This window comes from Erigeron canadensis, chromosome 8, assembly GCF_010389155.1.
Source record: "Erigeron canadensis isolate Cc75 chromosome 8, C_canadensis_v1, whole genome shotgun sequence".
Classification (NCBI taxonomy): domain Eukaryota; kingdom Viridiplantae; phylum Streptophyta; class Magnoliopsida; order Asterales; family Asteraceae; genus Erigeron; species Erigeron canadensis.
Genome location: NC_057768.1, coordinates 7,559,161 through 7,572,577, shown reverse-complemented (window position 1 = coordinate 7,572,577; position 13,417 = coordinate 7,559,161). Strand labels below are relative to the sequence as shown.

The following is a 13,417-nucleotide window of genomic DNA, read 5'->3' as shown; positions in this document are numbered from 1 at the left end:
TCGCCAAGTCTTATAATAAGCATTTAAGATTAAGACGATTTCAAGTTGGGGATTTGGTGTTAAAGAAAGCTTTGATCATGCCTGATGGGAAATTGAACCCGAAATGGGAAGGACCTTATTTGATCGAGGCAGAAGCTGGTAAAGGATCTTATTGGTTACAAGATCTAGAAGGTAAATTAGGTCCAAGAGCTCGGAACGCCATCCACCTTAAATTATATCATGTCTAATTAATTTTGTCTCATGGACAAAATCAGGTATGATTTCTAAATCCTTTTTTATTTATTCATTTATTTATTTGTTTGTTTATTCTTCAAAATGATGATACTGACTTGAGTGTCGGAGTGGCGTTAGCCAAATGGCTAACGTCAGTTTCTAAAGATTTCAATTTGTAGGATCTCAAAGGATATTCAGCATCATACATAGCAACGTGGAACAAGTCTTCACCTTTTGGCTTTCACGCCAAGTTTTGGTTGGGGGTTTTCACCTTCTCTTACGATTTGCCCATGTCGCACGTTCATTAATTTCACAGCTGAAGGGTTAAATTCCAAGGTTGTCAAAATTAATTATACCGATTATCGATGTCACCATCGATCTCCCAAAATGGCTAACCACGCCACCCATTACACAAACACATACGAAAAGGCTAACCACGCCTCCCAAGCATGTTCAAGATATTGAGACACCCTCATTATCTTGGACTCCAATGTCCCTACGAGAATATTAAAATTAAGAATTCCCTTCTTAATTTTAATCCCCTCCAAAGATCATATCGGTCCCATTTATATTTTATTGCTACAGGAATATAGTGGAACTGACAAACAATTAAGACGCTGGATGCTTGAAGATCACAATTTACAAGTGGATCTTAATTACATATCACAAGGTGCATGTATCTTACCCTATAATTATTACTTTTATTTGATTTGTTACTGTTGATACAGTCAAATAAGTCAAGGGTAATAATTAACTGACATGTGATCTCATGCAAACGATTATTTAATATTCCAATTTTAACCCATTAACATCATTGATTTTTGGAATTGAAGCAATAAAGATCAAAGGATAAATATTTTTCATTCATAACGAAAATATTTACAACAGATAAAACTGCTTGATAGCAGTTACAATCAAAAGAGTTTAAAAATGGGCTCTGGCCTTTGCATTATATCCTTCATTGCCCATATACATAACTACTCGTCAGAATCAGAAGGCTTCAACTTTTTGGCGATTCTCATATAGACCAGATCTACTTGCGGCGTTTGAAGTTCTTCCTTGGTTTTTGCCAGTTCTGCTTCTATCTCTCTTATCCTGGAAACTTGAGCTTTTCTTTCATCCAAGAGTTGAAAATTATACTGATTTTGGCTTTTGATTTCTTGGTCTTTAATACGCGCAACTTCCATATGCGCAAACCTCATTTGAGAAAAACACTGTGGGAAACATTTCAAAGGATCAGTTTTACAAATCGAATATAACGAAAGAAAAAATAATGAAAAATTTATTTTCTTACATAAAGGAGCCTCCTTTCTGACTTCGTAGTGCCCCAATTTACCCTTGGGCGCTCGTGGACTTCAAGGTGTGAATCTCCGTTGCTGATTTCAGACATGTTAATGTTATGAGAATTAATAGAAATGGAGAAAAAGATGAAAACTTTTTTGAGCATAAAAAGATTTATGATTTTTTCTAAAAGAATGGTATGCTTATATAGAGGGGTTATACGATGGGAATAAACCGTCAAGACTCTTGGTTATCTTATCTCCACGCGTCTTATCCTCGGGGTGAATTCAAAAATTAACTCCTTGACTTTGGTCGAAGCGTACTCTGGAAGATTCAAAATTATTTTGAGCAAAGTTATTTTAAACAAAATTGATTTTTTATCAAAATAACTTTGGGGACAATTGTTATGGGTGTAATTTGAGGTTTCATTATCTTGGGACCTCATGATCATGGACCTTCAAGATCTTGACACGCCTTGACGAATTACTAACGATAAACTTCAAGTATTGTTTCTATGTGAATATTATGTAGGTAACTTGATATTTATCACAAGGGAAATATCTCTAACGATACAAAAGAGATTCAACACATGTCTTATTTGATCAACACGCAAAGAAGACTTAGTCCAGCATCATAATCGGACTTCAAGAGGAATTCAGCATGAGGAGAATATCTTCAAACGGCTACAATATCAGTCAAGATATGCTCCAACGTTCACCAGATGAAGACCAAGAAGATCCCTGTAATTTTGGAAAATTAGTTACTAGGCTGCTCTATATAAACGAGGACCTGATCGATCATAGGATATACAACGTTACACACACTCACATATTTACTTGCTTATTTTCTCTGCTCATACTTGTAAACAACCAACACACTTTTCTTTACTTAGAAAGATCAATCAAGTCGCTCTATCATTGTAACCAATTTACACCATTAATAAAAGAACAAGGCAGGGACGATTGCTTCCTCCCGGGGTTTTTATGCCGGCAATCCATAAAGGATTAAGGGCTTTTCCTCGATAACAAATATCGGTGTTCTTTGTTCCTTTCTCTTTATCTTCCGCATTTATTTACGTTTATCTTTCTTTATCTTGCTTAATCTATCTTATATTTGATTATATAGTTATTTGCGAAATCTTTTGACTACCTTCTTTTGTTTAAGTCGACATAATCTTGATTTATCGTACTTATTTTAAACGCACCTTTGAATCTAAACCAATTTTACAAGCCCTTAACCTCACGAACGAAAGTTTGGGTACATAATTGATCTAAGTCTTCAAGGTTGATTATCTTGGATAATTTTTGACCAAAACACTCACCAACTACGTTTTTGTAGTTGACACTTTTTCTTCATGCTTTTCAGGATTTAGCATAAGCTTTGAGGAATTATATGCATCGTGATTGTATGCATTGCACTTTGGAGTCAAAGATCAAACCTTGTGATGGGCAATGGAATCCGCCTTGATCATTGTAGTTTATCGTTTCATGTGCTTGTTATTTGTTTCGTGGACTTAATATCCAAGTATGGTGGACGCATTTGTACTTGGAAATTTGTTCACATGTTTGTGCATTGTAAATATCTTTTATCAAAGAAAGCTATGGTGAATGTTATTTATAATCCCTTGTTTTGAGTACTCAACATTCTGTATATCTCATTGTTCCACCTTAGTTGGGGTGTTACACATTGACCAGGTTATAGAAAACTTGATCTTTAAAGATAGAATTTTCTGATTAGAGTTTTTCCATGTCAGGTAGAATTTGAAAAAATGAGTTATATTAAAAACTATATTAACAATGCTGTGAGTCCCTGCTCAAGATGTTAATCGAATACAGCAATAAATAAGACAAGTATATCAAGTAAACCCGACTCGCAAGTAATTCTGAACTAGAAGAATGACTAGTTCAGAATACGATCCAGATATGGATATCAACAGAAAGTAAATGCAAGAAACAAAGTGCTGAAACTATATAAGTAATATGTATAATCAAGTATTTAGGCAATTGAGACACGATGTATTTTTCAATGTATTTTATTCATTTATATAAACAAAATACAAAGGTTATTGCGGAACAAAGATAATCACACTTGTGAAAATATCCAAACAACCTTGAAATACAAGTGATCTAATAACTTGGAAATACTCGTAAGAATTACTTAGAGTACATCTCATAAGTTGCAATGCCAAAGTTTCGAGCTCTTTGCAAAATGTGAGAAGCCTTGTATTTATAGGTAAATTCCATGATGACGTGGGCTAGGCCGTACAATACTTTGTTGGGATACATTTAAGGAAATCAATAAGATTCCTTAAATCGTGTATGTTAAGGTTAAATGTGAAAGTCATTTGATGTGATATTTCACACTTTATTTCCAACCATTTGACTTAACCAAAAAGCATTCTAGCGACAATGTTATTGTCTGGATAAAGCATGGTAAAGTAAAAAAGGCTTCCTCGTAATCAGTGTAAAGTGTTGTAAGTACTTTTACACTGAGATGCTTCAGTCTTCGATCAGGTAGAATCTTCTCTGAGCTTTGCTTCTGAGATGATTCTTTTTCTTCAGTCTTCAGTCTTCGACTTCAGAGTGAATGTCTTCAGTTTGGGCTAATCTTGATCTGAAGTGAAGCTCCAGACAATTAATTCTGAAGGGCTTCAGAATTTCTGTACAAGTATTTTCACTGAAACTCAAATATTTCTGAACAAATTATACTTGGTCATTTTTTGACCTAACAAATTCCCCCTATTTGTTCTGAAATATTACATGCATTTTTAGACTTCTATCTATACATGTTTGTAAGTCTAAAATGCAAGTTTGTTTAAGTTGAAAAAGTTTTCTAAAGACATCTCATATATCATTGATGTCTCAGAATTTTACTTGTGTTTTTCTAACTTAAACCTATCATCTACTTGTTGAGTACAACTTGTAACATATATACAGTACAAAAATTGAGAGTTTGTTACAAGTACATAAATTTCAAAATATTTACAAGTACATGATATTCTGAAAAGTAAACTACTTCTTTGCAGATCTCGAACCAGAAAGTGCATCAGTAGCTTTCTTCTTCAGTGGAGAATGATCCTTCTTTCCAAACAATCTTTCCTCTATCTCCACCTTTGCCTTCATCTTCTGTTGAATTCTTGACAACCATGCACCAATTAGATGAGACTTGGGCTTCGACTTCAGTATTTGGATCATCTCCCTATGCTCAGAAATCCCAAACTCGTGAACTGAAACTTGCTGGTACTCTTATGCTACCCTTTCTTCTATTTTCACCACCAAATCAAACAGTCTCAGTCCATCCTCCTTAACAACATCAACATCTAGAATCTTGGCAGGATTGGACCTATGTTTCATATAATGTTCATACTGATCATTTTCATGTTTGTTCTGGATCTGAACAGTATCTTCAGACATGGGTTTGAAAGTAGATAGGTCAGCATCACGAGCACTTTTTCTTGCAGATCTTGGTCCAGTTACTTTGGGTTTCATGGGTGGCCTTGCCAATTGTTTCTCCACCTTCAGAACTTCAGCCATAATTTCCTTCTTTTTAATTGCCATATCTTTTTCCCTGTTTTTTACCAAGTCTTCAACAGACAACTTAAAAGTGAGATGGTCCAGCTTTTGTTTAAATGGAGAGTATTTTATCCCATATTCATAGTCACCCATTTCTAACATAGCTTTCTGCACTGTTGGATCATTTTTGATCTTCTGATATCTTTCAAGTGTAAGACCAAGAGCTGCAACATCGATATGATCAAGGGACCCCATAGACAAGTGTTGGGCCCTTTCTCTTTCCTTGTTTTCCCTCCACATAATGTATTGATTAGAGACTTGCTTTTGCAAAGCCTCTAATTTTTTGCTATCAGCTTCAGTATCATGCAGGGGATAACCATATTCATCAACATTCTCACCAACCACAAGTCCAGAACCTTTTGAACCTTTGGATTTAGGTTCATCAACAACTGGGGCCTTGCCCTTATCTTTCCTAGCAGGCTCAGGCTAATTCTAAAGTTGTTCCCCCTGAACTGAGGCACTACTAGATGGCACCTCAGTTTGCTTCATGGTAGCTTGAATGAATTCTTGAGTACTGGCAAGCAAACGAATAGGCACCGGATCTCTTCCCCCCTTGGGGACCTCTGAAGGTAATTTGGCAAATTCTTCAATGGTCATCTGCATACCCTTCAGAGGATCCCAACTTTGTTGTTTCAGACAATCTGCAAGGCCCTTTGACATCTGAGCAAACTGAGACCTTAATCTGAAATTCGAGTTCAGGTTCAGTGCTTCTTTATTTACCACTTCTTGTAACTGCTTGCGATCATCTTCAGTGAATGAGGGAACAGAAGGAGCAACAACTTGTTCTTTCTTGAGAAGAGTCAAAATTTCTTCTAACTGCTTAGATTAGTTCTGAACAGATTTGTCTAAGTTAGACACAGAGATCTTAACTTCATTAATGGCCTTGTCCATTTTTTCATTCGTATCTTTGGTCAGTTCAGCAACCATTTCCTTGATCTTCTCTTCAACTTTCTCAGCCACTGAGACTGAAATCTGAGCTACTAGATTCTGAGATAGCTCAGACTTCAGTTTCTCAAACACATCACCACCAATAGAAGACCCAAGTACTGTCACATCAACAATGGGCTTCTTAACCAACTCATTCACTTCCTTCCCGACTACCATAACTTCTTGTTTAATCAATTCAATTCCAGATGTCAAGTTCGCAACAACTGAAGCTTGCACATCTCTTTTGGTCAGTCTGAAGGCTTCCCTAATGGCCAAACTGATCTTATTATTTACATGGACCAGTTCATTTAGCTTCCCACCCACTAGTCCTTCATTTCCTGCTACCTTGATCAACTCAGTAGCAATGAACATCTGAGCACCTTTCATATCTGCAATAGACGTAGTGTTGGCAGTTAGGGATTTGGTTAAGTCCTCAACCTTGAGAAGTAGGCTTTGGACTTCGGCATATTGTTTCTCTAACTGTGCTTCTACACTCAAAGGAGGAGGAGGTTGTGCAGAAGCAGGATCTACAAAGGGAATATTACCAAGCCCACACAAAGCTTGTTCAATCTGCATCTCAGTTGGACTCTCAGATTCAGTAGCAGAGTCCAACTCCTTCTTAGAGGGTTCATCATAGTTGATGGGCTTTGGTACATTGTGATTTTGAGGATGAAGAAATTGAAGTGATGGTTGAAAGGTTGGTGAAGTTGTATAAGTAGGTGTTGAGCCTTGTGGAAAGAAGGGGTGTTGATGTGATATTGGTGGTTGTTGGTATGGTTGTTCAAGATTTTGGATTTTTGGGAGAGGAGGGGCGTTTGCAAGGTTGAAGGCTGGCTCAGAATCAAAAGACTGATTCTCCTCCAAGAGTTCCTCGTCAAACTCAAAATCAACAAGGGAATCAAGATTCCCCTGAATTGGCTCATCTTCTTCCTAGAAGTCAGTCTAAACTGCAGTCTGGTAAGATATGCCCAGGTTCAGATCACTGGTACCTGAACCTGCTACTGGTTTAACAACTAGTTCAGAAGCAGATGCATCGTTAAAAGTTATAGTAATAATTGGCTCAGCCGAAGCGTCTTTGCCAGCAACAGCAGATACAAAAGTTGCCTCAGTGATCCTTATGCTATCATCAAGAACCTCGTCATTGGCTGTAGAGTTTGGAGCTTTAGTTTCTGCTTGTGTCACCTGAGAAACATCATTAGTTCGTGCATCAAGAGAGTGTAAGATATGTGAAGTTACAGGGGGTGCATGTGCAGACTCAAACTCTAATGTGTGTTGGGCTGATACACTTTCATTTCCTTCACCATCTCCTCCTAAAGAAGTTCTTTGACTTAATTCTTCTAGTTCTTGTTGGGAAGAACCAGAAGGGTTTGCTTCGGTACTATTGTCCTTGGGCTATGAGGACTGCTTAAATTTATGACGTTTTAATAAGCCCTTTGGAGATCCTGAGGGATCTTTTGGGAGATCCTCAGATTGGTCAGTGGATGAGGAAGGTTACTGGGTAGAGACACTTGGTCTGGGTTTGAATAAGTGTAACATTTTGCCACTAGATACACAAGTGGGTCTCACATTCTTTTGTGACCCGCCCAGTGATCTTTATGAGCCAGCCAGTCGTGCTGTTTCAGTTTTATTTAATACCTGAGTCATTGCAGCAAAAATAGCAGGTTCATCTTCTGAAGTGGACACATTTGAGAAGTCCTTGCTGAAGACTCAAGCTCCTCATTGTTGTAAGCATCTCCAAGTATGTTCATGAAGCAGATGCTCAGAAATCTGGCAAAGGCGATATGAGGACTTCTTTTTCCTTTCAACTTTGTTATCAACTGAGAGAAAATGATCTTAGGAAAGTCAGCCTCAATCCCATGCCATAGAATAATAACCAATCTCTACTTGGGGCAGTGAAATCTGGTCCAAGCCACCATCGTGACCCATGGCACGCAAAACCTCCCTAAAATTTACCCCTTTCAGTCTATTTGCATAAACTGGGGGAGGTTGAAGATAGTTTAGACGAAGAGCCTGTCTGAACCCTTCCAAAGAGATGATACATTGCGTTGTGCCCTCATTTAATGTGAAGGCAATTGATTTTTCATCTTTGCTTATAATGGCAGTGTACCAGAATTCAAGTAAGTATCTATGATACATTACTTGTGGATCGACAGTCAAAACATAATGGAGAGGTGAGTTTTCATAGACCTTATTAATTCTCCCCATTAAAGTTTTTGTGTGGATGTTCAAGGCGGCCACAAAATTATTTATATTGAATCGAAGGGTTGAAGGTTTAAAACCCTTTGGCCAAATTGGACTTAGCTTAACTGCCTCAGATGGATTGTATTTGAATTCAATGAGAGATTTGGTGGAGGATGAAGATGATTTAGCCATTTGAGAGAGTGAAATTGAATGATTGAATTTAGGGTTTTAGAAATTTAGAAGAAAAAGAAGAGATGAAGAGAGAGAATGATGATTGGAAGAAAATGAATGAATGAAATTATTTTCGAAGAAAGATATTTATATTTATGGTGGAATACAGAAGGTTTTCCATGATAAATGAAATAAAAATGATTTTGAAATTCAAACCCAATAAAATGAATTAATATTTTAATAAAAATAGTTTTTGATCGGGTTTGAAATCGGAAATAATTTTTGTGGTATACGTCCGCATATAATGCAAAACAGTTAGGGACCCCACTTCTTCAAAAGCTTTTCCATTTTTCCATAAAAAGTGATCATTACTATTCCATTTACGACGCCACTTGTATGACACGTCAGCAAAAAGTATCGTTATACAGTAACATCACGTGTCTGCACAAGCAACCAAGTATCCAAAGGACATTACAAGGTTCTGAGTAACTTCAAAATTTGACTCAATAAAATCCTGAGGATGATCAATTGGTGCAATCTGAACATCCCATTTAGTGAATTATTCTGAAGTCTCTCAGAGTTTCTGAAACATTTCAGCCAAACATTTTTCTGAAAGCAAAATTCCCCCTTAGAGAAAAATTCTTTTAAGTCCAAAAATAATTTTGACACTTCCCCCTTAAATGCTACACAGGATTTAGCATTCCTAACTCACTGATGAGATGTTTAAAGGTTTTTTAAAAACATCAGCAAGTTGTTTATCAGTAGGAATGAAATGAAGTTCATTATCACCTTTAATAAAGTGATCTCGAATGAAATGATACCTGAGATCGATATGCTTGGTTTTGGAATGCATTACAGGATTGTGAGATATGGCAATGGCACTTGTGTTATCACAGAATATTGGAGTTCTTGTGTACTTAACACCATAATCACTCAGTTGATTCTTCATCCACAAAATCTGAGCACAACAACTTGCTGCATAAATGTATTCAGCTTCAGCTGTGATATGATACTGTAGTCTGCTTCTTGCTCGACCAACTAACTAATTTGCCACCAAGGAAATGACAACCACCTGTGGTACTTTTCCTATCTATCTTACAATCTGCATTATCAAAATCTGAATAGCCCATCAGATCTAGACTTGAGCCTTTGGGATACCAAAGACCAAGTCTGGGGACACCTTTAAGGTATCTGAAGATTCTTTTCACAGCATTCTGATGTGCTTCCCTGGGATCAGATTGAAATCTTGCACAAAGGCATGTTGCAAACATTATGTCAGGTCTACTAGAAGTTAAGTACATGAGGGACCCCACCATACCTCGGTATTTTGTAGGATCCATTTGTTTTCCATTGGGATCTGAATCCAAAGTTAATGGTGCAGAAATAGGAGTATATTCTTTAATAAATCTCTGACATATTTTTCTTGATTTATAAAAATACCATCTTTGGTTTGTTTAACTTGAAGACCCAAGAAATATGTCAGTTCACCCATCATACTCATTTCATACTCAGAAGAGATAATTTTAGAAAACTTTTCACACAATTTTTTATTTGTAGACCCAAACACAATATCATCAACATAAACTTGCACAAGTAAGATATCACTTTTCTCATGAAGAATGAATAAAGTGTTATCTATTGCACCCCTTTTAAAACCATTATCCAAAAGATGTCTAGTTAGAGTATCATACCAGGCTCTAGGTGCTTGTCTCAGACCATATAAGGCTTTGTTTAGTCTATACACCCAGTGAGGTTTTTCTTTATTTATGATTCCTGGTGGTTGATAAACATAGACAACTTCTTCCAATTCTCCATTCAGACTTGCACTTTTGACATCCATCTAATAGACCTTGAACTCATGATGAGCTGCAAATGCTAAGAATATTCTGATAGCTTCAAGTCTAGCAACTGGTGCAAAAGTCTCGTCAAAATCAACACCTTCTTCTTGAGAATAACCCTTGGCAACTAGTCTTGCCTTGTTTCGAACTACATGTCCATCTTCACCCATCTTATCCCAATCGGTTCTTTCTTCAGATTGCCGGGACATGGAACAAGTTCCCATACATTGTTTCTTTTAAACTGGTTAAGCTCATCTTGCATGGCCATAGCCTCGTCAATCTTCTTCGGTTCTATCAGTGATAAAAAGCTGACATTTAAGCATTGATCGCTTGTGGCTCTTCTGGTCTGAACCTCTCTACTTGCATCACCAATAATTTGTTAGAGTAATGACCAGGATGAACAATGATATCAGTGCAATAATTTCTCTGATTTACTTCAGGAGGAGCTTCAGAAAAGACTATTTCAGTCTCATCATCATCATTTTGCAAATCATGATTTGCATCATGAAATTCTTCATTCTGAGGTACTTCAATGGAATCTGATATATGAGGAGGAGAAGCACGTACATCTGATCCAATAGTTAGTTTAGAAGGTAGTTTAAAACTAACTAAAGGATAAAATGGAATGTTGCTTGGTGCAATTTTAACTGGTTCTGAACTCTGATGTTCAGAAACATGTTCTGGTGATTGATCAGATTGAACTACTGGATCAGATTCCCCAAAACTAATTGGATTTTCTGAGGGTGGTGCAGAGACTGGTTTATTGAAAATTGCAGAATTTGATTCATCAAAGGTAACATGAATTGACTCATCAACCTTGTCAAGTCTTTTGTTGTAGACTCGAAAGGCCTTGCGAATGGTTGAATACCCTAAGAAGTAACCCTCGTCAACTTTTGCATCAAATTTTCTAAGCTGACTGGAATCATTTAGAATGTACACTGGACATCCAAATACATGAAAATATCCAATGTTGGGCTTTCTATTTCTGAGAACTTCATAGGCAGTCTTCTTGTGTCTTTTAATATACACAGATCTGTTCTGAGTGTAGCAAGCAGTTGCCACAGCTTCAGCCAAGAAACTCTTGGGAAGACCAGGTTCATTGAGCATACTTCTAGCAGCTTCTATCAGCGTACGATTCTTTCTTTCAACAACACCATTCTGCTATGGTGTGTGGGCTGAGGAGAAGTTCTGAGATATGCCAGTTTCAGTGTAGAATGACTCCAGGGTGGCATATCTGAACTCAGTGCCATTGTCACTTCTGAGCTGACAAACTTTTCGCCTGTGTTTGAGTTCAATTTGTTTTATGAGAGCAATAATTTCAGCAGCAGCTTCACTTTTGGATCTGAGGAAGATCACCCAACAATATCTTGAATATTCATCAACGACTACAAGGGTGTACTTCTTTCCTGCTCTGTTTTGAACATTCACAAGACCAAAGAGATCCATGTGAAGCATATGAAGAGGTTCAGTAATATTGAAATTTTGCTTGGTCTTGAAAGATGCTCTCTTCTTCTTTCCCATTTCACAACCTGAGCATGGCTTATCTTTATTGAAAGATAATGGAGGGATTCCATCAGCAAGTTTTTTTCTTGACAACTTATTAATGTTTTTGAAGTTCAGATAGGATAACCTCTTGTGCCACAACTAGTTTGTGTCCTCATCTGCCTTTGTATAAAAACATTTTTCACTGGGTGAACTTTCCATATCAATGACATAAATGTTGCCTTTTCTTGGTGCAACCAACACTACCTTCCAATCTCTGTTGAATATGGTTCCTTGAGAAACATCAAATAAAACCTTGAAACCATCATCACAAAGTTGACTGACACTGATCAAGTTATATTTCAAACCATTCACATATGCAACTTTTGTGAATTTGACATGACCATTATTCAGAACACCATATCCCTCAGTTTGTCCACTTCCATCATTCTCAAATGTTATTGAGGGCCCCTTTTGCACCCTGTATTCCTCAAGCAGGGTTTTATTACTAGTCATGGTTCTGCCAGCAGCACTGTCCAGATACCATATATACTTCTTTCGGTCTCCCTGCACACACACAAAGATTAGTTCTTTTTGGGAATCCATCTTTTGACGGGTTCACTGGACTCCCCTTAGCAGTCTCAGATTTCTTTGGTTTGCTTGATTTGTTTGGAAAAAGGTTTGGCATTTTGTTTGGGTTGTAGGGGAGTGCTTTCAACATTTTTTAAATGTGCATTACAGCTTTGCACTTGTCTAGCCAACAACTGAAATTGGCTTTCCAACCTTAACAAACTAGATTCTTCTTTGGATACCTGAGCCCTACCAGAATCTGAGGTATATGGCTCAGTGGGGGAGACACTTTCCTTCTTTTTCTTGCCTTTTGGAACCTGAGATGAAGACTGAGGGGAAGGTTTTTTTAACTTAGCCTTCTTGTTTGAAGCAGTGGTCTGAGCTGCTTCAGATTTGCCCTCTGGTTGTTCCTGAGCCTTTTCAGTCACAATCTTTGTTTTACCAATTTCTTTAAAAATGATTTCAGGTCTCATTTCTTTAGGAAGTGCATCTAAATCAGTAATAATAGATGCCAAATGGAGATCACCAGATTCATAAGCTACTATTTGATTTGCAAAAGTGTTTTTGATTGTAGCTTCAGGAAGTGGTGAGTTCATCCAAGATTTGATAGTTTTTTGTTCCTTTTCAAGGATGACTCTTGTAACAACACGATTTCTGCTCTAGATTTGATCTCAACAATGGCGGATGTAAGTGTGTGTGTTCTTGGTGTGTTTAGTGTGTATTGAGAGAGTATATGTGTGTGTGTTTTTGGACGGACTACGGTGTGAGTCGAATTATGAGGGCTGTTATTGAAATAGTTATAGGTACATGTATATATATGATGCCTAAGGAATGAGGAGTATTTATACTATAAGTCCTTACACATGCTAAACTTTATATTTAGCTCCTCATCCTTAGTTATCATATATCTATGATTTAACAACAAGTAAGTCCACAATCTTGATTACAATTTATCACTATTTTTGGATTTCTAACATTCTCCCCCTTAGTGATATATTGTAATGGATGAAGTACGTGTTATTTTGTCTTGTAGGAATGAAGTAGATGAGCCCGGTGGTGAAGACAATTGGTATGATGAAACAAGACTTCAAAGCTTTCTCATTGTCTTTGGAGATCTTGAATCAATCTTGGTCTTGGACTTCTTGAAGTTAAAACATAAGGTAATTCTCAATGTTCTTAATT

The 13,417-nt window shown here is 37.1% G+C and overlaps 1 protein-coding gene across 1 annotated transcript; it reads right to left on the bottom strand.

The window, feature by feature from the left end:
- Nucleotides 1-4,739: 4,739 nt before the first annotated feature.
- LOC122610197 lies at nt 4,740-12,831 on the bottom strand. Its single transcript, XM_043783188.1, has 5 exons — nt 12,478-12,831; nt 6,996-7,385; nt 5,925-6,923; nt 5,541-5,882; nt 4,740-5,492 (listed from the first exon to the last, which is right to left on the bottom strand). The coding sequence occupies exons 1-5, from the start codon at nt 12,829-12,831 to the stop codon at nt 4,740-4,742; spliced, it is 2,838 nt and encodes a 945-aa protein (XP_043639123.1).
- Nucleotides 12,832-13,417: the final 586 nt, after the last annotated feature.